Raw genomic sequence first — 25,748 nt, 5'->3', positions numbered from 1 at the left:
CCAGGGGAAGAGAGTACACACCTGGCACCGCAGGTGAGGATACCAGGGTCGGGATATCGACAACTGCCACCGCCCCACGCTTTCCTCCGACCTACCCCACCAGGTCTCTCTCCTTTTGGCACCGAGACTGGCCTTTTCTTGCCCGCGGGGAACTTCCCTGCAACCTCGGACCTAGCATCCGAACCTACTAACAACCCACCCACAGATACCAGCTGCAAAAAGCTAGGCTCGTCACTTGGTCCAGGGCACAAGTTCACGCGAAGTTTGAAAAACATCTCTGAGCGCGCGCCAAACTAGCTCTGATCTTCCTCCTTAACTCTACTGCTCCTTTCGTGCTCTTCAAGAGCTGAGCGCACCCCTAGTTCTCCTGCAGATGACAGTGCCTGAGTGGCATTAGCAAGACACCTTTCCTGAGAGAAGTGAGCGGGCCACACACTGGGCGCGGGGTTGCGGCTGGCGGGCATCGCGGCGCGCCTCGGTGCACCGAGTCGAGAGGGGAGAGCCAACGCCCGCCGGGGCTGGGGTTTAGGCGCCAGGCGCGCCGCTTGCAGCCTTGGCGGCTGGCGGGGGCCGGCGGGCGTGGACGCGCTGCGTGCGTCCAGCCGGAGATAGGAAGTGGAACTGGGAGCGCGTGGCGCACACTGAGCGGGAGTTTTGGAGGGAGTTTGCATGTGGTCAGCGCTGGCCTCCTAAGCCAGCCCCCAGCTCACATTACACTCTATTTATAACCTCTCAGAGCCGTTTCCCCCTGAAAGCAGTTCTCTGGGACCACCTTCTTTTGGCTTCAACCTCTCCTACTCTTGACATCTGAGTAGTTCGGAGGGAAGCTCCTCCAGGTCCGAGTGTTTATATGTGAAGGAGGCTGGCCGCTGGGGCTCAGGACAGGGATTATCCGAGCTCTGCAGAAACGCGGGCGGTTATTGCTTTGGGAAGGGGAAAAGTCACACGGTTTCCAGTGAAAAGTGACAGAGGGTAGTGGCGTTTGGACTCGTCGTGAAGTCTTCTGCCTGGAACCCGAGACTTGCATGCTATGGAACACCCGCTCTTTGGCTGCCTGCGCAGCCCTCACGCCACCGCGCAAGGCTTGCACCCGTTCTCCCAATCCTCTCTCGCCCTCCATGGAAGATCTGACCATATGTCCTACCCCGAGCTCTCCACTTCTTCCTCGTCTTGCATAATCGCGGGATACCCCAACGAGGAGGGCATGTTTGCCAGCCAGCATCACAGGGGGCACCACCACCATCACCATCATCACCATCACCACCACCAACAGCAACAGCACCAAGCTCTGCAAACCAACTGGCACCTCCCGCAGATGTCCTCCCCTCCGAGTGCAGCTCGGCACAGCCTCTGCCTCCAGGCGGACTCGGGAGGGCCCCCGGAGCTGGGAAGCAGCCCACCGGTCCTGTGTTCCAACTCTTCCAGCTTGGGCTCCAGCACCCCGACCGGGGCCGCGTGCGCGCCTGGGGACTACGGCCGCCAGGCGCTGTCACCCGCTGAGGCGGAGAAGAGAAGCGGCGGCAAGAGGAAAAGCGATAGCTCAGGTAAGGACGCACCGGGCACCCTCGGCGAAAGGGGGCGGAGAGATGACAGGGAGGATTCTCGCACTATAGTGAGGCGGCAGGGAATATGGTACATGTCTTGTTGCCCTCTCTGGCTCCCCGTCGCCAAATTCGGCGGGGCTGCTTTGGTCCTGTTATTTGGGGGCACGTGTTTCTCCGAGGGCGACACTGCAGCCAACAGCGCTAAGCCCTCCAAGGTTCAAACTAGTTTACCAGAGAGTTAAGAAAAAAGAACAAGTGACAATATGTGAAATCGATTGCGAAGCGTGACCTTTCCTCTGAGCGATGGGGAGGGGAGTGCACCCTGGGATGCAGTGTCCGCTGGGCGTGCGTGCGGGTGCCGCTCCTTGACTTTTCCTTTGCAAGTTCCCGACTCCGAGTGGCTCGATTTTTCCCATCGTTAACTGGATTTCCAAATTATTGCACAATATTTGGAACTTGCAATGGAACTTGGCAGAGAGTATGAGAAAAAATAAGTTGTCGTTTTTTAAAAATATTCTGATTTCAGAGTTCTTTAAATAGCAGCCTATTCCAAATGGTAAAAATTTCCCTTTCTAGGGGAAGAAGACATAATCTAGGAATTCAGAGGATTTAAAGGAACGTGTCAGAAAATTGTAAATAAATACACACTCAGACTCTTGAAGAGTGATGATTCTTAATAGTAGTTGTATTCGTGTGGTGCTAATTTAAATTTCTAAAGTGGAAAGTAAAATCCTCCTCCAACTGAGTATTATCGGAGACAAGTATGGGGAAACAAACGACAATCCGGGTAGTGCTGGTTCGCTATGTGCCTGAGGCTGGTGTGCGAGGGTGCACGCAGAAGGCGCTGATCTACGTGGGGATAACTCGAGCAGCCACGCAAAACGGGAAGCTTACTGAACGCGGAGGCTTGAAGGCACAGGCTGCCAACTAAATTGAAGCAATTTAGAGAAACTAAAGTTTTACAGACAATTCCTCAAAGCCGTTACTTATCTGTATCATTATGAAGTTGTTAAAAGATACTTGACGATCAGAGAATTTGTGGGTTTTCTTCTGTAGCTAATAGCGCAACATGCGTCCCATCTTTTTGGAAAGGGTCATTTAATATAATATTTACAAATTTTTCTTCCTTTGCGGAATTGGTTTAACAGTCCTAAGAAGGTAATTCCAGGTATTGGTTTGAAAGATTGGAAAATGTTTATCCTTTATAATGCTTTAGGTAAGATCCCACATAAATGACAATGATTGAACTGCATATTTCTCATGTGCCTTTGCAGCAATAGTATCATTTGTTCTTCAGTGTTAGTATGAGATGGATTCTTCTATCACAAACTTAAAATCTAACTTTTACTTTCCAAGGTCAGAGGTGAACTTTTAATGCTCCATCACAAATTAGTTTATATCTAAGAAAGTTACCAGCAGTATCACTCATTTTAATGGTTTTTACTAACCATATGTGAAACTCTCTTAAGACAAAGTTAAAAGGTTAATCATAACAAGAAGGTTTCCATCTTCACCAGAAAAAAGGTCATTTTTAGAATGCAGTGATCATTTCCTAGACTCAGCATTTGATACCAGTGTAACTTTTTTTGGAAGCAGATCCCAGTTCAAATTGGTCAGCAGCACTTCTGCAATTACTAGAAGCTCTTACTGTTCATTTTACTTCTGCAATGAGAAACCTATGTGATGGATTGTTCCTATGCTTCCTGAACTGAACCAAACACACCTAAGTTTCTTACGGCAAACTGAATATTCATATAGGCACATGTTATTTTGGTTGGGGAGAAACAGAGAAAGTGGGATCTAAGAACTGGTGGGTTTAATTTAAATTTAAAGAATTTAAAGTGGGTTCCTTTAAATTATTTTAATAACAACTTTCTTAAAAAATTGGTTATATTAATAGTGCAACCCTGTTTTGGTGGGAAATAACCGTATAACAAAATAACTTTATTTTTACATGTTGAAGCTGATAATTAAAGTAGTGAAAAAAACAAACAATCCCCAAAGTTTGCATCAGTTACATAAAGTATTAATAGATTACATCTTGAGTGGGAAATACAATTAGTCATCACCAAAGATAGGATCACTGGGGAGTTAGAATGAACGTTTTCTTTGATGGGATATTTTGAAAGAACTTTTGACTATTTAAAAGGAAATTTCACAACAGTTTTTGGTTAAATCTATGTATGCTCATTGAAAATAAAATTTAGTGCCAATTTCACTGTTCAAGTTAATTAATATTTGTTAGCTCTCTAGGTAGATTTTAATTCAAGATATCTTTCTCCTGAGATGATATTGCATTTGGTCTTCCATAATTTACGTTCATAGTTATTTCATTTCATAGTATTATAAAGGTATCTTGATATAGCAGAAACTAAAGCAATGGAGGAAATCACTATAATTCTGATATATTATTAACATATAAGTCTCTCATTGCTTATAGCATGGTTTAATATTTAAATATTTCCAAAAAAATATAATTAAATTAATTTCTGAATTCTTAAAACTAAAAAGAAATAGTATTAGATGAAAGTCACATCGTGTATAATAGAAATCATTTATATTTGTTAGGCAGTTTATAATTGCCACGTATTCTAGTTGAAAGTAAATGCAGTACATAAATCCAGGGCAAAGTCGGAACCAAAATTCTGTATCCTTGCATCTAATACTCAGATTGCATGCATGCATGACTGTGTGAAATTCTAATAGAATTTTAAGCACCAGAAAATACTGGAAAACAACCTAAATTTTTACCCATGGTAATGATGCTGAAACTACAATATGTAACATTTTCCAGCATGCATTTACATGCATTTCCCCTTCCCAACACACATGAACACACACATATACAAACTCAAGAAGTGTAAGGGTCTAGAAACAAATATTTATGGACTTTAGGCTTCCATTATAGTTTATTGACAATTGAAAATAACCAAGTTTAATAGAAAATCACACTTTTTTTATGTGTCAAACATTTTTGCAACTTTGAACCTGCTATGCTTTCCAGCATTATTAGCCAAGCCAACATCTGCCATGCCTTCAAAGGAACTCTTAAAAAATCAAAACTTGACAACTGTACTTAAAACAATCTGTACAAAGCAGGTGATTCTGAAAAAATATCTATAAATAGTGTGAACTACTTGGCTTCAATTACGTTTGATTGTACTCCAAGCAATGTAGTAATAGGTATAAACTGCCCACTTTCAGTTAAAATAACCAAAATAGATTAATCAATCTAATTTTAGTTTTTATGTAGGTAATATACAGTATAAATATGTAACTATTTAATATTCAAATTAATTGAATGAATATAAGTACATATTTCATAAAAAGTCAAAATTATATAAACAGGGAAGGAAATGATTTGGGGATGTGCATTTTACCGTGTTCTGCATTGTTAGATTCTTGTAAAATTGAAAATATTTTATTTATTACTACAAGATCATAAAATATTTGTTGTCTAGTTACATCTGTCTATATGCTTGACTGTCCAGAATGACAGGCAAGTATTACATTAATAAGCTGGAAGTTAAATGCAGAGTAATGTCTTACCCACCTTAACTCTGATATTATAATTGTAATTTTTTCTAGATATTTCAATCATCATGTTTTCTAAACGAAAAAGTTATTTTATTATTCACCTCTGTGTTACTGGACTATAGCTTTTCAGCATTTGCTTTGTAATTTAAAAAGGAGTCTATTGGATCTTGATGATTATAAGAGAATATGGAACAATTAAATGTCTCAAATCTATGGAATAAAAAATACATCATTTTCAGTCTTTTTCTTAGAGTGATAGATTAATTTTAGGCATGAACATTTTTAAATAGTGACCTGACATAAAAAATATTCTAAGTACCATTGACCTACATGAGTATTCTCAAATGATTACACTCAAAAAGTCAAGAGCAGCAATTCCTTTAGAACTAAGGTGCTCTATTGTTGAAAGTCAACAATGAATGGAAGGAAGAATGCAAATAAAAATAGGAATAGTTTCCAGTTCTGTGTAAATATCCTTATATAGTTCATTTGAAAATGAAAAGTATTAAATGCAAGGCTAAAACTTTCATTTGGGTTAAAAACCCAGTACTAAGTATTTAAAATTTTAATCTTTGTTTACAGTAATTATCAATGGAAACCACTATGTTGGCACCCTGCAAACTGATCTCCACTAATAAACTGAAAAAGATATTTTAAGCATTACCTCGTTTTCCCTCTCTGTTTGAAGACATAGACCCTCCATCACAGCGTTGGAATTTATAATAACTTATAATATTTATTATAAGACCTACACAGTGTAAGAAATTAATTTAAAACAAAAATGAAATAGCGAAAGGGATCAACCTCTTCCCTTAGATTCGGGGAAATTTGGGAGATTAATTCCGTATTTAATAGATGAATTAACTTTTTCATTTGAGAAAAAAATTTATGGATGAATAAATAGCTGAATTATGTAAAAAATCCCCACTTATAAATTTATTACATGTACTTGGCCTGGTAATGGTGCCAATTTTATTCATTTACTATCTTAAAATATATATATATCCTAGGCAATGTTTTTCATTTACTATGTTAAAAATGGCAGCCGGAAACACAAAACAAAGATGTGAGGGCTTTTTAGAATTTTATTTCAAATGAGAAAAGCCAATATAATACAATAATATATTTTAGTTTTAGATTATGCTTACTTCACTAATTTATTTGTACAATTTCGGAGCGTGTCTCTTTTCCAAGCATTGCTATAATGATTACAACATCTATGAATGATAAATGCTAAGGATGGAAAAATATTAGAAAATAAAATACACAGGAATTCCTTAATTAATATTTGTTGAGTTAATAGTTGTGAATGATTTATCTCTCAAGTTTTCTATATTTTTGCCATTTTGTTTTTTATAATAAAACATTTTGTGGGGAAAATAGATTAGCACATGAAGTGAGACTATCAGGAGTAGCATTTTTTCCCCCTAGATTGAAATCCTAAAATAAGAAGGATTAATTCTTGAGTGGTCGGGTAAATTACATTTCATGGGTTATGGTATTAGTGATTGATTCCAATGGTTAAAAGAAAAAGAAAAAAAAAGATGAAACACAAACCAAGACCAAAGTCCACAAATTAGAAACTGAGGTAGGTATGATGCATTTCCTATTTAACATATTTAAGCAATAAAACACATTTTATTGTCACTATGTATTTCTTGATAGTATGTGCTTTAGTCATTAATATGGTTTAGTTATCAATAATAAGCTTTTTTGTAGAGGTTGTAAAGAAAGTGCTCCTATGACTATTTCTTGGAATAGCTGTATTAAGCTGAAACCCCCAAGTAGAGATGGAATAACACAATAAAGAAAAGTTGGTCGCAACGCTCTCTACGCTACTCCTAAATCATAGTCATCGGCGAGGTTCAAAATCAACTTGATATTTGAGTATCAAAATAACCTTGCGGAATATTTTATTGCTCTCATGGAGCAAAACTTACAATGATAAAGGTCATTCAGGTCTCAGCCTTCAATTTGCATTACCTGTGTTGAGGCAGAATTAATTTAAATCTGATGCCCTTTTCTCTAATGGTTTTCCGCTTACATTATAAAAGTGTGGGGAATTTGTCTTCTCATTAAGAAAGTTATGTTAGTATTTTATGATACAAAATAATCAATAATATATCTATTGAATCATTTGTATAAATTTCAGACGTTGTTATATTTCAGAGTAAATATTTCTATTTAAAACCTTTTGACATGTTTATTACTAAATTAACAGAAAATTACTTGATAAAAGTATACAATAATATGTGATTGAATGGGTCAAGTATTAATTTTCTTCTATATTTGGAATTTTAAATATACAATAAAAACATATCCCATTATTCATGAAACCTTTATTTATAATGTTACATTTTCCACAGCAATATAATATTTCTTAATTTATACATCTTACTGTCTGTAAATTTGGTACTGTATATTGGAATATTGGTTTTCATAGGATTCTGAAAATATTTTATGATATGCTTTTTGGTCTCTTACATGTGCATATGAACAAGAATAATCAGGTAAAATTTGTATTATATGTATACATTTTTTCAAAAGAGTTTATATGAAAGTGAAATAGTTATATTTATTTCAAAAATATAATCACTTTGCTCTCTCTATACTATATAGATTTAAATATTAATAAATTGGATCTTTAACTTACATGTTATTATTGCTATCCTACTTTTAAAAGTTATCACTACCTTAAAAGCTTAAGGATTTTAAAATATTTGTGTGTATTTTGGTGACTTAATTTTTACATCCTTGGAGTTTTTACTTTTACCGCAAATATAATTTTAGTAGGTAATAACTTGTAGTGGTAAAAATGTTAGGGTTTTGATTAAGGATTTAAATTCAAATATTGTTGCTCTTCAGAATTTCATAGAATCAATTCAATTTGAAGCTTTCAAATGTATTTAAATATCTTGTTTGTTTTCATAAGCTTTCTTTCTAAGATGTTATAGGTATGTTTCTTGAAGCTTGGATAGGCTATATTCCTTGAAATTATGAATATAAGATGTTTATTTTTCATGGTTTTTAGTTTCTACTGCATTTTGGTAGAAAGATTAATGGTAAAAAGAAAGCAGGGAGGGTGTTGGATTAACTAGGACATGGCAGCTATACTTAAAGCACACCTTAAAATAATACATTTATATAAAGATATATGAACACTAAGAGAGAAATAGAATTCCAAATTTAATTTCTTGATAACAGATTATCTGCACTAGACCATTCACATTAGAGTCTCTAGTATGATGTTAAATGTTCCAGTTACAAAATAAAATATTAGGCTTGAAGCATATACAGCTGTGTGGAGAGCTCAACGGGCTGAAGCTGGTAATCAATGATAGTCATTAAAGCGAAATATGCCAACTCCCCTGCAGTTTTTGTTTTCTTTTGTTTTTCTCTTCCTCTAGCTCATTATTCTCCACACAGTTGAAGAGATTCCCATAATGCTACAAGAAAAAAAATTCTCCAGTTATCTTACATGACTGTGGGCAAGAAAATGATTAAGATGAAGTCATTTCTCTCTCAGGCCCTGCGGAAACCTAGAGGAGGGTCCAGCTTAGGTTGGTGGATGCCAGTAGAATTTTAAAGCCCTGGAATTTTGCTCTTTGAAAATATAGTCTTAAAGCTTTGCCAGAAATGACACCCAAATAAAAACTTATTTTTGCAAAGTGATAGTTACTTGCAAATGTAGTGGTGAAATGTATTCAATGTCTGTAGAGGCAGCTTCTTACAGTGTCTGGACTGCACAGTGAACTCGTGGATGATTCTTCTTAGCCTCCTGAAAAACTAGCAAACTAAACCAAGGTGTATTTTTATTAGTTGAAAAAAAAACTTTAAATGGGCCGTGACTTATCAGATGAACAATGAATACCAAGTAAATTTCACAAGTGATTGATTTTATTTTGATAGCTAAAATATGTGGTTCAGGAAAATAGAATCATGCCATCAGAAACTTAGTGGGAACTAAATAGATAAAAGGTAGCATTGATTTTGCAGGACACCAGTAGTTTAGCAAACAGCTTTCACGTTTTAAGAACCATCTAAAGAGAGCTTTACTACTAACCGGGTAGATTGAAATTAAGTGACATCTCTGTATTTAATATTTTTCAAAAGTAAAATGCACTCTCAGTATGTTTACTGCCTTTAACAATTAAAATCTCCCCAACTACAGGCTACGTTTACTTTGGGATTTTTTTTCTTATTTGAAATATAAATGGGTCTGAATGCATTGAATTAGACAGCATTTAGATGTAAACTATTGAGACAGATTGAAATGACAGGCAAGCCAGAGGTTAGGCATCCAGATCTGGGGCCTGCTGCCACCCACTTTTCCGGGATTACCATCTTTTGAATGTCAACCTTCAAATTCAGGGAATTACAGATACCTTTTCTTCCAGAACTATTCTTTGTTCCTGAAAGTAGAGATTTACCAAGTTTATTCTTAGATAATCAGATGCTTGGGAAAACAGAACGAACCAGCAACACTTTTTTTTTGTTTTTGCATATTTAGCCATTAATTGATAAATCATAAAGGATTTATCTTATTTCTCAGTCAACCTATCAGACAAAGAAATAGGTGGTACATTCAAAGAGATAATTGAAGAGAGTTTGATGATGACTATTTGATGGTGGACACTATGTAGGGAAGCAACGGGAAATGGTGAATCACCCAGGGTCTGCCCACAACTGGAAAAGATTAGCTCCTGTAAATCTGAGGGGACAAATAGAGGGAGCTTTTCCAGTAATCCAGAATCCAGTAAGAGCAGCAGGACAGAAGCCTTCTGGCAAAGTTGGAAACTTAGGTGGACGATTGCAGCTGATATCCAGTCATCTGTCTTCATGCCTTCCAGTCTCCTTCTGTTGCCTCCCATTGGCCAGACGTAATCAGGAGATAGAGAAGCAGAGCACACGAGTCTCAGTGGATGAAGTTCATAGAAGTCAACCCACAAGGAATGCAGGCCACAGAAGAGAAATGTTGAAAGTAGATCTGGGAGAACACATCTGTCTCTCTTACCACCTGTGATTAACCTCTCTGTACCTTAATTTGCTAAAAGTTAAAGTGAGTTAATAAACATAAAGCACTTAGAACAATGTTTGGCTCAGTGAGTGTTAGTTGTTATTTTTATCATATATCAATGTAAGTACAGTTATGTTGTGGTGTGCACCATCTGAAAACAATCTCTGCCTTATGTTGCCTGTTTATTTGTATTTTACTACTAATAGTGTATAGGAAATGTTGCTTGCCTAAAAGATTGCTAAAGATTTAAAATAATCTGCAATGGTCCCTAGAGTTGTAAATTGCATGCCATTTTCCTGAAATGTATGGTGAGTTCTATACCAAGTTGTGTAAGAGACTCAAGTTGCCTTCTCTTAAGGTGAGGACTTAAGACTCCCATTCCGTAGCCTCTTTGGCTTGGACATCTCCTAACCTTTCTCAGGTGTCTCCTGCCACTTCTCCCTCAAACACCTGTTTTCAAGAGGAATGTGCAAAGGGGCATTTAGTCAAGAGGGACAGAACTTAAACCAAAGGGATTTAAATATGACAATGAAATTTCAGGTCTCTGTTTCAGTTGTTAACTAGAAGGTTGGGCATGACATTTTTCTGCTGTGTTACAAAGTGTATTCCACAGAGAATTGATGTATTGTAGCTCTTTGTTATTTTTGATGGTTCTATTTGGAGACCCTCAAGAATGGCAAATATCACAAAAAACTAAATATGTATTATCTTTCACATAAAATGCAGAAAAACAGTTTTATTGTGGTAATAATTTATTTTTTTCAAAGAAAATAATTTGTGTATTTATTTATATTTAATAAATTCTTGAGAATTATTGCTTAGCTTGAGGTGATAGAGAACAACAAAACTTGCCTGAGTTGCAAGTCCTGGACGATTGACCACTTTCACTCTATTTAGCTTAGTCACCTCTCCTACACCCACTGTTCAATGTGGGGAATTTAGAAATGTATTTCAGAGAAATTTTAAATTATTATATGTGATAGTCTGTGACAGTTGCTTTTGAATAAACAGTAGGATCAAATGCTGTATTAAAATTCTAAGTACCAAGAGTTAACTTTTTCAAATCTCCTAGATTCACAGCAATTTATTCCCTAAAATGAGGGAAGTTCAAAGGGCTAGCGATTGCTTCTCTGTTAGATAATGGGAGGCTTGGGAGGGAGTAGGGAGAGGGGTACAGGAAGAAGAACAAAACAGTCAATGTTCAGTAATACACACCAGTGACAAGAAGGGGCCAACTGTATCGACTAGTTCGTTCCTCTTGAGTTTCAGAGTAGGCTTGATTTGTCAGTTTTCTTAACGAGTTGTAATCCACAATGTTTAAACAGATCATGAGATTCAGTGATCGAAACACTAGAAGAGATGCAAGGCATCACCCAGTTCAATGAGTGTATTTCCTAGATGAGAGAATGCGCCCAGAGGAGTTAAGTAATGTCTGTCCGTTCAGCCAAGTAGTGGCAACTGAACTTCCATATCCTGACTTCAGCCTAGTGCCCTTAAAAGGAAAATCTCATAAAATATTTTGAAGCCTTAAGTTTTTAGTCTTCCCAATAAAAATAAATTTCAGCATCATTTAAACTGTTGGCTACTGCTTTTGAGTGAATAAAATGGAATTTGACCAAGTGCTTTACTTGGGTGTAAACCACCTCTCTCTGATTTTATGATTACCTCAGTCATTTTTCATTCTTATTTTGTGAATATGAACACTGTTGTACTTTCTTACTTTCAATTTTCTAATGATGTAGTTCTTGTTATCTATTACTAATGTGCCTGCATATTTTTGACACCTTATACAATGAACCAAAGCTTCTTAAAGTTTAATAGCTCGCAATGTGCAAATGGACTTTGCTATATTATGTCTATAAGTAATAGATATTTATGTAAACAGAATCATATTTTGGGCAGCCGTTTGTGAATTGAAGGATCTGTTTTCTGTTTTAAAATTTTTAATTTAATAGAAGTAAATTTTGTTAAATTGAGCTTTACCCGTAATGTATTTTCCTTTTTGTGTTCAAAGTAACAAATACCTACAGGTAGACACCAAACAACTCTCCCTTGTCTCAAGTCATTAACTTTATCTCCATTCTTAGATAAGTATTGATTTTATTTTTTTTAATTGAATACAATCTTCTTGCATAGAAGATACTCAAAAATATTAACAGTTGGCCATTTTGTCTTTGCTTACCAGACATGTCTTCCTTGTTTCTCCTCTGCTCCTGCCCACACCCATCTTCCCCATAATCTGTAAACACCAAAACCATCTGCTCCTCCCCAATACAACTGACCATATAACCTCTGGAACACACTAACACTGACCCCTCATGCTAACTCCAGATCCTTAGTTCTAACTAGACTCTCAAAACACAAAATTAAGCATGAAAAATGTAGTTGGTTCTTCAAAGAGACTTTTTTTTCCTTTTTTGTCCAGACACAACTCCATTACCAAAGTAACAAAAAATAATTTCTCTTTTACATAATTTTAATTTACATTCAAAATGCCTTCACATTAATGGTCTCAATTGATGGTTTCTCTTTTTCCACTAAAGTTATATTCAGGACTCAGTTATGCTGCTTCTTCCTACACAGCTCGGCCCAAATCCATTCTGTTCCACATCCTTCTCTTTGTTTTCCTATTCCTACTTTGATGTCTCTTATACTTCATTTAGTTTTCTCCCTGGGACTCCTTATGTAGCTCTCTTCTGAGTATCTTTACATCTTTTCATGTTTCCCTAATGTAATTGTATATTCAACATATAGTAATATTTTGACTCTGTCATTCCTCTTCTTGGAAGTCTACATTAAACTGAAATTATTCCACACTTACAATGTGAATGTTTAATTATAGGCTTTGATGTATATGACACATGGAGTGGCCAATGTCCACCAATGATACACTACTAGATTTTACTTGTACTGATTCTTGTACGCAACCAAATTTTGTTTACTATCAGATATATACATCTAATATATATCATATAATATATTATATATAATTAAATATAATATATAATTAATATATAATACAATCTCATATATATTTTATATAGAATCAGAAAGATAGACTTAGAGCAGTATTTTCCTGTCAAAGTGATCTCTTCATTTAGTCTTTGGAACACAAGGCTAAACGTTAGTTTAAAACAATGTTCTGATACTTTCTAATGTAGGTACCTATATATATATAGTTGTAGCTGCATTCAAGAAGTTTTCCATATTTTCTGCATCTCCCATTTAGTCAAGAACACCTAGTGACATGCTACATATACTTACTATCTAATTTCCTTTGATAAGAACTTAGGGCTATAAATTATGGGCTTCCATCTGCAATCTCCCAGTTCAATTATTAAACGCTTTATTGACCAGCTGGGAGGGTTTTGTTGATATTGGTTTTGCTTGTATTTTAACCAGTGTTTCTTCAATAGGCTTGTTTATGCCTACCCCTTTAAAAAAAACTTTTTATTTTGAGAAAATTGTAAATTCACATGCGGTTGTAAGAAATAATACGGAAGGATTCCTTATACTCTTTACCCAGTTTCCCACAGTGGTAATATCTTGCATAATTATAATAAAATAACATAACCAGGAAACTGATATTGATTCAATCCAGGAAACTGATACTGATATAATCTAGTAACCTTATTCAGATTTCACTAGTTTTACGTGTACTTGTGTGTGTGTGTGTGTGTGTGTGTGTCTATTTAGCTCTATACTGCCTACCAGATTTATTTTGTATTTTGATCCCGTAGTCTATAATATCTTTTTCCAATATATAGTCATTATTTTCATTAAAATCTGGCTTGTGACACCTTCTCAGGTCAATACTACCCTACACTACTCATTGCATTTCCCTTACCACATTAGTGTCTATATATTGCATAATAATTCACTTAAATTTTACCTCGTGGTTCTCTTTGCTATTTTTTTTTTGTTGAGGAAGATTAGCCCTGAGCTAACAGCTGTTGCCAATCCTCCTCTTTTGGCTGAGGAAGATTGGCCCTGTGCTAATGTCTGTGCCCATCTTCCTCTACTTTATATGTGAGATGGCTGCCATAGCATGGCTTGATAAGCTGAGCATAGGTCTGTGCCTGGGATCCGGGTCTGCGATCCCCGCGCCGCTGAAGCAGAGTGTGCAAACTTAACCACTACGCCACCGGGCCAGCCCCTTTCTTTGCTATTCTTATGTCACATGTCTCTAGTCTTTGATTTTGAATTAATGCACTCCCAAAGGAAAAGTCAGTGTCTTCTTTTTCTTTTAGTGTGCTATCTCCAGCATCAGGTTAGGTGCACCCAAGTGCTTGGTATAGAAATGCTTGGCACAGAAAATGCTTCACTAATGATGAATGAATTATCTATATTAGGGGTTTTTTGAGACTCTTGATTCCAGAAGTCAAGTAGTAGGGAAAATTCAAAAGATTCTTGGGCAATCCATAGGAGAGTTTAATGAATATCCAGCTTACGTAATTATCTGTGTTTGTTTCTGATTGATTTTTATGGATACTGATTGATTTTTATGGATACTTTCTCAAAGTGAAATACCTGTGATTACTAGGTATATATTTACCATTTGTGAATAAATGAGGACAAAAATAAATATGCATTTATTAAAAACTTTATCATAAGTCAGCAAAGAACATCTACATTTTAAAGGAAGGTGAGGGGCTGGCCCTGTGGCTTAGCGGTTAAGTGCGTGCACTCCCCTACTGGCGGCCCGGGTTCGGATCCCAGGAGTGCACCAACACACCGCTTGTCCGGCCATGCTGAGGCCGAGTCCCACATACAGCAACTAGAAGGATGTGCAGCTATGACATACCACTGTCTCCTGGGGCTTTGGGGAGAAAAAGGAGGAGGATTGGCAACAGATGTTAGCTCAGGGCCGGTCTTCCTCAGCAAAAAGAAGAGGATTAGCATGGATGTTAGCTCAGGGCTGATCTTCCTCACAAAAATAAATAAATAAATAAAGGAAAGTGTCTATATTTTCAACAATTTAGTGATTATTAAACCCAATTTCCTGTTAACGTATGGAAATGCCTCATTCCATTATTTTTGGGTGAGACATGAGATTCTATAAACATTTTGTGAGGTTATGCTGTGTATTGTTGAACTTTTGCACAATATAAACAGCCAAGTAATTGTAGTATTTTAAGTGTCTGTCTAACAAAGCCAAAAAATTAAATTAAATCTGAAACCCTTGGGCAATTGGAAAAAAATATGGAATATTAATCAATCTGCTCTGTAGTATTGGACAGTCGCACAAATATAGTTGGTGATTTGAAAAAGAAAACTAGATTATTGTCAAATAAACTGAATTTTAAAAAAGAAATGAAAAGTTGCTTTTATGAGGATGTTGATATAATGATGCTGATTCAATCTATGATGGCTTGTCTATCATTCTGGTTTGAGTATGACTGGTTAACCATATTCAAACAATGCTACGTGATTAGAGAATGTAGATCTGAGACACTGACAAGCGACCACACATGAGGTGGCCTGGCCAGTAAGGGAAGAACAATGACAGTGAGGGGCACACAAGCCAACAAAATCATCTCACTTGTGGTTCTGAGCTTAGTCACATATCATATAAACTGATGAAAGGAGAGTTTTGCAATAAGCCTACTTGTGCAAGTGGGTTAGCATTTATTTCTGTAAAAGAGTTAAAATGAATGCATATTGCAATACATTTTGGCATTTTAAAAAAATTCTGTTATCTATAACTCTGATACTGATTCTATTTCAATAATTCCTTCAATTCATAAAGAAAAATATCTTTCAGATTCTCCATGCTTCTGGCCTTTTTCATTAACGTGGTGTCATAAAATTTCTTTATTCACACCAGTAACTCTCAACACTGATGTTATGTTGGAATGATCTAGACACTCAAAAAATACTGATGCCTCATGGATTATGATTAAGTTAAGCTAGTTTAGAGCTGAAATTTTTTAAATTTTATAATGAAAAATTATGGCATTAAAAGAAGAGAGAAAATAGTATAATAAACCCTCATGTGTCCATTATGTTCAATATTTATCAACACATGGCACTCACATCTCACTTCTCCCTCATTTTATCTCAATTATTTTGAAACAAATCTCAGGTATTTTATCATTTCCCTGGTCATTGGTATTTTTAAAAAACTCCCAAGTGATTCTAATGTATAGCCAAAGTTGAGAACTACTAGTTTAGGATATTCCTGTTTCTAGGTTGAAAAGTTCTAAGAGGCAGGGACTCTGTATTCTAAATCTTATCCTTTTCTGCACATGCAGAGCAATGTCAGACATGGTTGCTCAATAAAAATTACAGATTTACTGGAAATGGTCATTTGTATATCTGTGTTTATCACCAATAATCATAATACTCTCCTATGCTGTGTAGTATGGTAGCCACTAGCCACCTATGGCTATTTAAATTTTAATTACTGAAAATTAAATAAAATTTAAAAATCAGTTCCTTGGTATCATTTACCACATTTCAAGTACTCGCTAGCCATATGTGACTACTGGCCGATGTATTGAACAGTGCAGATATAGAAAATTTCCATCTGTTAGAAAGTCCAGTTGAACAGGGCTTCTTGACAAAAAGACAAACTTCCTTACTCTTTAGCCACTGAAAGAGTCATCAAGGATGAGAACCTCCTCAAGTGGACAAAGAGATGATGAGAATTCAAATACCACATTAGGCCAAATACAGTTAAAAATTAACTGTAAAAGTTGAAGCATATCTGAAAGTAAAATGTAAGGAGTATTATTTTGCTAAAACACTTTTTGGATAAATGCTTGCTTTACTCAACCAAATGTTTACAAAAATAAAACACATTCATGGTTTTGAAGAGGCCAAAGTGTATCCTAATTTAATTATTAGTCAAACATAATGGATAAAACTGGGATTTGGACAGTTATCAAAATAAAAGCAAAATCAGAGATATTAAATTATTGAATTATAAATACAGAATTAAAATGAAGTAAAATACAACATAATGCATGTGAACACTAAAAGAAATAGAATTTTGGAAGTGGGAAGGCAAACAATGAAAACATATTCAAAAATGTAAGGTCAACTAGGGAGATTCTTCCAGGCCTCTTGAGGAATAGGGAGGAGAACATTTTTCTGGGAAAGGGTGGGGAACATGCCAGGAATTAGACTAGATTTTCCAGGGAGAAAGTATGAAAACTTAATAGAATCAGACAGTGGCAATTAATGACAAAGAATTATTAACTTTTAAAGCCTCTCAAAATATTTGTTCTTTTATAGTTCCCGGTCTGAATTCCAGAATTGCAAGTCAGGTAGCTGACAACCAGAAGAGCCTATTAGAGGAGATTTTTAACTTTTTAGGAAGAAAATGAAGATGAAGTATTCGTGTTGGCATTAGAAAAGAGCAAATGCAAAGAAGAGTGAAGAATAGGGAGCCCTAACATCTGTACTGTTAAACATCTGGGCCTGTTTGGCTGTGGCCATACATTACACAATTAAGCTACCACAACCACAGAGTCTTGAGTATGTGGGAAACAGGAGGACTATTCATCAGTGGATTCATTTTTAATAGAGATTAATTTGTAAAATTAATTGATGATTGAATGGCTAGAGATCTGTGGCAGAAAAGCAATATTAACACTACATATTAAGCAAAGATATCCCTGATACATTCATGTTAAAATTTATGAGTTGAGAGTGTACATTCAAGTATGAAAATGTAGAAAAATGTTAGTGGTGGCATTCAGGCTATCTTAGGAACACAAAAAACAAATACTCACATTATAGCACTGGGCCAAGCATACATGAGTATCTGGGCAACTCTAATGGTTTTTAAGAGATTTTGGAACAGAATCAGGCCAGACTGAATATAGTTTGTAATAAAGTTTTATTGGCCGTGTAGAAGAGTAGAGAAAACATTTTAGTTGTTTTCAGTGAGTGAAATTTATAAGTTTATTTCTATATTGAAAATTTGCTCATATAATATTGGGGGCCATTGGTGTGTAAAAGTATGGATGTGGTGATCTATGTTACTAATGGCAATTGTTTTTTACTTTAGATGAATAAATCTTAGTTTTTTCAAATTAAAAAAAAGGTGCACTTTTTCCATGGGCACAGTAAGTAGAGATAAGAGTTGTTGTTGTTGTTGTTTTTTTATAGAGTACATTTAGAAGAAAGTCTGCATATGCAAAGCATCTCTATTTTAAAAAAAAGCATCACTAATTAAAGTATGTTAGTTAAACGCAATAAAGTACTTAAATGTATGTTAGTACATAGTGGAAAAAAGTGACATCCAAACTGAATGATTTTACCTTGAAAACTCAGGATATGAGAAAGCCAAACTACACCAATAGGAAATTTAAATATGTTATTTAAAGTGCATCCATAATTTAAAGTGCATCCATAATTTTCATGAGGTAGTTGTGCTATTCTCAGCACGTAAATACTTTCTCACATTTTCTCTACAGTTCTAATATTAAAAAAAACCTCTCATTTTGTATTTTCTAATAGAATTACATTTCATTTTGAATCACCTATTAACCTTAGGAAGCAGCGTTAGCATTGTAGATCAAGCTGAATTCCTTAACAATGAGAAGCTCAGAGAATTATTTAGATAAATGGTAATTAGTGTCACATTGTAACCTATCCTCTCCCTGGCCCTGGACACACATACCAATGCAATAGGTGTTTCAGTAGCTTCATAATTCACAAACTCAGACGTAATTCACTAAATGCCTACTATGTGCCAGGGACTTGGTTCTATGCTGTGGGTACACTAAGATGAATAGAACAGCTTGAGGTTTCTGGAAGGGTCCACAGCATAATAGCGAAGACAAAGATGGAAACAATTGAAGGCAACAATATGATTGAGGATATAAAAACGTAGCAAAGTTGATGAAAATATCCAGAGAAATCCAGGAAAGTTTCAGAAAATGCATGACACCTGCCTCAATTCCTCTTGCTTCTTACTTTCCACTTCTGAAGTCATGAGTGCATGAAAATCTTAGACTATGACCTGGATCAAATCACCCTTGGAGAAAAATATAAGGATCCTTGTTGAAGAATGAAGATATGAAATGCAGGGTAGGTTTGGGGTTCCTGGAATCATGCACAAAATCTGTTCCTAGGGCATCCTTGTTCATATCCTCAATTTTTATGATTTAAGCATTCCTTTGTCTTATGCATCAAGGTTTGTGGGGCAGGAATTGATCATAAATAGCTAAACTTTGTAATTCAAAAATATCATTCCCAAGATGTCATTTGATAAAATCAGAGTGAAAAGGTAAGAGATTTTGCTAGCTGGTTAAATATATATGCTGTATTATTTTTGGCATGAAATCGATGTCATCTTGATAAGGCAAAGGAGGGTTAAGCTCATGCAAGATTTTGTGGAGCACATTTATAGCCATGACTGTGATGTTATTAGCTCTCCTATATTTCAAGTGCTGACTTTAGATGAATATTGTGAAACAAGTGAAATGACTTTTAGTCCTTCCTAGGTTTCCCTTCTTTAGTCTTCTTGGCATCCATCTTTATCTTGATGAGAACAATTAAGACTTTCCTGCAGGCTGTATTCGAGCACCTTCACAGAATGTTAGAATTGGAAGAGATTCTAGAATTCATCAAAACCACTCCCTCAATCTTAAACAGGAGAAAATTGAGACTCAGAGAGTGGCACCCTTAAAATAACATATGCAGAGCTGGGACTAATAACTTCCAATTCAGTATCTTTCTCTTATTTCTATAATCTGCTGTTTGAAAATTTCATCCTGTTTATTTATTAGATGTTAAATAGCTGAAATTTTCCTCTTGAGGATTGCTCAACTGGTCACTTTCTACAATAAGAGTAATGATAGCATATAAATCTTCTTTCCTAGACTTGCAATATTATCACTTAATTACCACTGTCCATTTGATTTGAATGAATACTGAACATTAGTTAGCTGATTTTTTTTTTAAATTGAATCTGGAAGGGATAAAATTTCCATTGATGAGGTCCCAGTGTCCACCTTGCATGACACTTACTTCCTAGTAAAATTAGTCATTCATCGAGAAGGAATAATTTGGGCCATTCTGTTGATACCTATTCTTCAAATTTACTCTGAAAATTTAAACATTAACAAATATGTTATTAGTGGTTAATATGACAGTTAAATCTATAGTAGTATTATACTTGAAATTACTTCATGAGCTGGAGTTTGAGAGTTTTCCTGTGTTGCCAATGCTCTTTCTAAATTCCAGACATCTTACTTGAATCCTTCCACTTCGTCACTTTTTGTTTTAATATCCCTTCATTATTTTCCAAAAGATATTCGTTGTTACCAATTCATCAGAATGCTTTTATTCTCTTAATTTAGGGTGACATTAGTTTTCTTTGCTTATTTTCTTTTCTTTAAGTTATTCTGGAAATGGATGTGGAGGAAGTCATATCAATTCACAATTTGACTATATTGAATCACATGGGTTTGATTTGCCAAAATGTATAACATTGTCTTGAACGTTTAGTGTGGTTAGAAGAAAGCTTGAACTGTAAGAAGAGGTTTTTTGTGTGTGATGTCCACTTAACTAATAAATCTGTCATCACTGACTGGTCTCCATTTCCTCTGAAATAAACAAATCACTATTAAGTCCTTTGAAGCAGGAGACTGCCAGGAAACACAAAAGTCACTTTTGCTTCATCCTCCAAGATAAAGTATTTAATAAGTGGAAATGAAATGCAACAGAAGGAGCCGTGAGGTCTTCACACCTGCTAGAAAGTCCAGCAGATCTCCACAGAGCAGGAATTCAAACAAACTTCAAACCTTGATGTTCAGCAAAGTGCAGAGACAAAGCCAAGAATGAACTTTGTAGGCCCCTTGGAAACTTCTTCAGTAGAAATCCTGAATTGTGAGAACATAGGAAATTTTGAAGAGGAAAGGCTAGGAATCTGGAGGCCTGTGGCCCCCAATTCAATTAGCCCAAGAGTTGTTTTATCTTTAGATTATTTCATATTCTACTCTAGTCAAATGGTAATTGATCCTTATGTAAGAACTTTTATTAGAAAGGCCGGGTCTTGGTTAAAGAGTAAACATCAAGCATCAATTGATGGCTTTTTCATCTGTTTGTTTGCTTGCTTATTTACTTTCAGAGAATTCCAGACTTAACGTTTCATTTTTATTTATCTCAATCAAAATAAATTCCTTTAAAGTAAATGCACATACATTCTAACCAGCAGTTCACTAGGAAAATACATGAGGTCACGTAAGATGCAGGGCAAAGAGAGAAACCAAATGCCAAAACTCCTAGAAGACCAAAAAGCAAACAAGAAACAAAGGAAATAAACAGGCATTAAAAAGAAAAGTGAAAGTGTATCCCCAAATTAAATTTAAAACGGTGTTACATCACTGTTTTCCCTAAATTTTGTGTTCATCCTTTATTTTTGATTAAGGAATTTGTCTCAATAACAGAGCAAGTCTCTTGTCTACTTTATATGTAGTTATTAGCTCTTCTAGCACAAATAACTGTAGTTGATATTTGTTTTAACAGTCATAATGCTAAAATAAACAAAAACAAAAAACACTTGATCCAAACTAAAAATTTTATTTGAACTAAAAATTTCCTTCATCTTAAGGTTTGATAAACCTCTTAACTCAGATATATATTTTTTTCAATATATAGGAGTGCAACTGGGGAGATGAAGACAGCAAGTTTTTTTATGTCGCCAGTAGCTCAGGGACTGGAATGATGCCATTACTGTACGCAGTTTCTCACTGCCTGCCTTACACTTGTCTGTCCTTAGTTAAGGATACCTGCAGTGTGCAATTATTTATAATAGTTCTGCCCCCACAAAAGCTTGCACATTCATCTTTTTCTTTTAAAAATAAATTTAATGCTATGCCATTCAGATATTTTAAAGATTATTGTAGAAATTGCTCTTCCTTGACAATGGCAGATATGGCCATAAGATGAAAATTCTTATTTCATTCTATCTTTTTGAAAGTAGAATCTTTTTACTCATCAACTTTTCATCAATAAATTTATAATTATGTTGGCTTTCAGATATTCCTGATACTTTTAAACAAAACAGTTTAAAGAGTTTGTGGCTGCAAAAGAGTGTCATACCAGTATGCTCTATGTGGCTTCAGTCATTGGAAGCTGCAACAGGAAAGTTGATTTTATATTTACAGGTATAACTTTGGTTATTTACAGATGTGGAAATGACCATTATGTTAGTATATTTGAGGCTTCAGTAATTTACATCTCTGAATTATTTGATAAAAAGGTATAGAGGCCTTTTAATTCTAGAGATTCTGTTCCCACAGTATTGATAATACCTTAGACTTTGACCTCCAGCACGTGAAGAGTTCATTGGCTGTTAGGCTATTTTCTTCTAATTATGGGAAACACTGATTGGTTTAATGGAGCTGCGTTTATAAATTTTCATATGCACTACACTCAATCATAAATCTTTTGGAGTTGTTTTATTCTTTATAAATTGCAGGATGAAATACAAATAAATTACCAAAAATACTCAGTCACTGCACAGTGTGGATATTAAAGAGGATGTGGAAAACTTTTGAAGGAATGGGGGCTTGCTCCATTGTTCTAAGCCAAAAATATCAAAATTTGGCTTATAAGATTGTGGAAACTAAAAGTCTGCTTATTCCTATAGGGGATTAATGCATTTCCTTAACCTTGAAAAATTGTTGCCTGGCAGCTACAAAATATGTCTAATTTTCCTAGTCCTATCTTTATTCCTTTATTTTGAACTGATTATCATTCAAAAGTTCTGATCTGCTGACCATAAAATCTCATTAGAATATTGTACAGCTGATGATAATATTCTCCTCATGCTGTAGGAGCTGTTTGATATATATACTTTGTGTGTGTGTGAGGAAGATCAGCCCTGAGCTAACATCCATGCCAATCCTCCTCTTTTTGCTGAGGAAGACCGGCTCTGAGCTAACATCTATTGCCAATCCTCCTCCTTTTTTTCCCTCAAAGCCCCAGTATATAGTTATATGTCATAATTGCACATCCTTCTAGTTGCTGTATGTGGGACGCGGCCTCAACATGGCCGGAGAAGCAGTGCGTCGGTGCGCGCCCGGATCCGAACCCAGGCTGCCAGTAGCAGAGCGAGCAAACTTAACCGCTAAGCCATGGGGCCAGCCCTATATATACTTTTTTATTGATTATAAGTAAAATTGACTCAAGATTTCTTTTCATATCTACTTAATTGCTTTTAGTTTAGGAAAATGGAGAACTGAAAAACACCAAAATTCAATCACTTCTCTAAAGAAAAAGTATTATGTGTTACATTAATATGACACCCATCTTTGAAGACCTCAAAGATGCTAAATATAGAATTCTCTAAATCGTGGTCTTTGGCTAATTTAATTTTCCTTTTCAAAAATAATCCAGAAGGCAAATAGCAGCAGTGTTGTTGATTTTCTGTTCTAGACTTCCTTAGTCAACACCAGAAAAGAGAATAATCTAGTGTCAGGGAGCAGCAATCTTTTCCTTTTTAATTCCAGGGTGTAAGGATGGTCTTGTGTAAAATAAAAGTGAAATAGTTAACTTTGCAAAGTCCTAACTATAAAATTATTTTAATTTACCCTATTAACATGGCTCTTTCCATTGCATAATGCTATCTCATATTATGTTATTAAATATAACTATGATGGTAGTAGCACCTATATCTGCTATGCCAGCCAGTCATTATCTGTTACTGGAAAATTTGTCAATTAGCTCAAGTGACTAGAGTGGTGCTAATAACGCCAAAACCACAGGCGCAGGTTTTGTGACCTCAGCTTCTTTCAGAGAACGACTTTCTTTCGTGGCTATAGGGCATGGCACTACTCATTGCCAGCCACATAATAAATGCATTCTGTGTTAAACAGGGAGCTGTGTGTGTTTGCCCAGTGATAAATGGAAAACCCATTCAAGGATGCCACTTTGAAATGGTTGATCATATTTTTAGGATGACTGATTCATCTCCCCCACTCCTTCACTCATTCAGTCACATATAATGTGCATATTGAGTGTCTCCCATTGGCAAACTGCTGTACTTCTAAAAAAACGTGTGCTTGACTTAAAAAGCAAAATGCGTCTAAAAGCTGAAGCCCCGAACATTATGTAGGTGTCTATTTGACCAAGTGAATTTAATAAATGTGTTAACATATTCATCAATAAAGAGGAAAATTGAAATAATTTGAGTATTTCTCTCTCACACCATGCTAATTAGCTTAGCTGTAAGATCTCAGCTACAGATCACGACAAGTGTGACACAGAAAGATGATAGCCACTTACCAATAGAATAGCTATTCATGTATTTAGTTACGAAAGGTTATCAGTTTTACATTCTGAACAATTGTTTAATATTTCCCTTACCCTAATTTCTTAGTTTAGAAATGCAATTTTACACCTGTATCATTACAAGAGTTCCTCTCCAGTTTATCCCAATGCTTCCTTTCTTGTTTGTTTTTTCATGCAAGTGTGACTACTGATTTAAACACTCTTCATTGACCACTGACCAAGTGTCTAGCACAGTGCTGGAACTCGAACATGGGATCAGTTGTTCTCAAACTAGGGTGATTTTGTCTCCCAGGAAACATTTGGCAATATCTAGAGACAAATAATTGTCACAACTTGAAAATGTGTGGAGTGCTGATTGTCATCTAGTGGTTAGGGGCCAAAGATGCTGCTAAACATCTTTCAGTGCACAAGACAGCCCCACAACAAAGAGCTATCTGATCCAAATGTCAACAGTGCCTAAACTGAAAAATCCCTGGGGGGCGAGTTGGATGGAGAGGATCTAAAGAGTAAGGTCAAGTTCCTGCTCTTTAGGCACACCCATCTAATCCTGTCTTGATTAAAATCCTTGAATTAATATTGTCCATGTTGCTCACAGCCCACACTCTCTTGCCCACTTTTTTCCTCCAATTTTCCAGCATTCTTCATGTGCTGGGCTTCAACCCCAAGAGAGCATTGCTTTCTGAAGGCATTCTGTGTTCTTTTGTGTTGTAAGATTTTGTTCTTGTTACTTCATTTGTCTGGAATACCCTTCTTTCTGCATCTATAGAAATGCTGCTCATTTTTAGTTCCACCTCATATATTACTTCCTCCTTGAAGCCATCCTTAACTCACTCTGGAAAAGACATTCACTCCCTTCCTCTCAATAGTCTTATAGCTTATTGTGCAGCCTTTTATTTTTGAATGCATCATTTTGCATTAAAATTATTTGTTAACCCACATGTTCTAAATTTGATTATAGAGATTGAATCTTTAGTTCCAAGCACATAGGACAGCATCTGGTACAGAGTTGCTGTTCAAATATTTGATACAAGAATAAAAATAAGTACCTGAATAACGGTAGAAGGAAAATGATGGATCTAAATCACATGGAACATTTAAAAATAGTAAGCTTGATCTGTTTTACTCTCAAGTGTTGAAAATTCTGGGTTTAGACATTAGGCATCCTTTGACATGTAACAGATATAGATTTGAAATTTGCATTCCATATACATACACAATAGTGCAAGACCATTTCCTTTTCTCCTACTAGTAATCCCTATACTTGCAAATAAACACATGGTAATTGCTTGCAAAAAAGACACATTATAGTTTCTATACTACTCACATTTTAAAATAACATTGCGTAGTTTATAAATAAGTTTATATATTAAACGTAAATTTTAGGGCTTCTGCTTCCA

At 35.7% G+C, this 25,748-nt stretch overlaps 1 protein-coding gene across 1 annotated transcript in view; it reads left to right on the top strand.

The window, feature by feature from the left end:
- Nucleotides 1-968: 968 nt before the first annotated feature.
- MEOX2 (mesenchyme homeobox 2) overlaps nt 969-25,748 on the top strand; it is a 61,345-nt gene continuing 36,565 nt past the window's right edge. Inside the window, exon 1 of the mRNA XM_004431409.3 lies at nt 969-1,544. Coding sequence (XP_004431466.1) covers nt 1,031-1,544 — 514 coding nt within the window. The 5' untranslated portion in view covers nt 969-1,030. The remainder of the gene's footprint in view (nt 1,545-25,748) is intronic.

This window comes from Ceratotherium simum, chromosome 1 (assembly GCF_057802395.1).
Source record: "Ceratotherium simum simum isolate JZ-2026a chromosome 1, ASM5780239v1, whole genome shotgun sequence".
In the NCBI taxonomy this organism is placed as follows: Eukaryota; Metazoa; Chordata; class Mammalia; order Perissodactyla; family Rhinocerotidae; genus Ceratotherium; species Ceratotherium simum.
The sequence above is the reverse complement of the archived record's forward strand: the minus strand, read 5'-3'. Positions and strand labels throughout refer to the sequence as shown.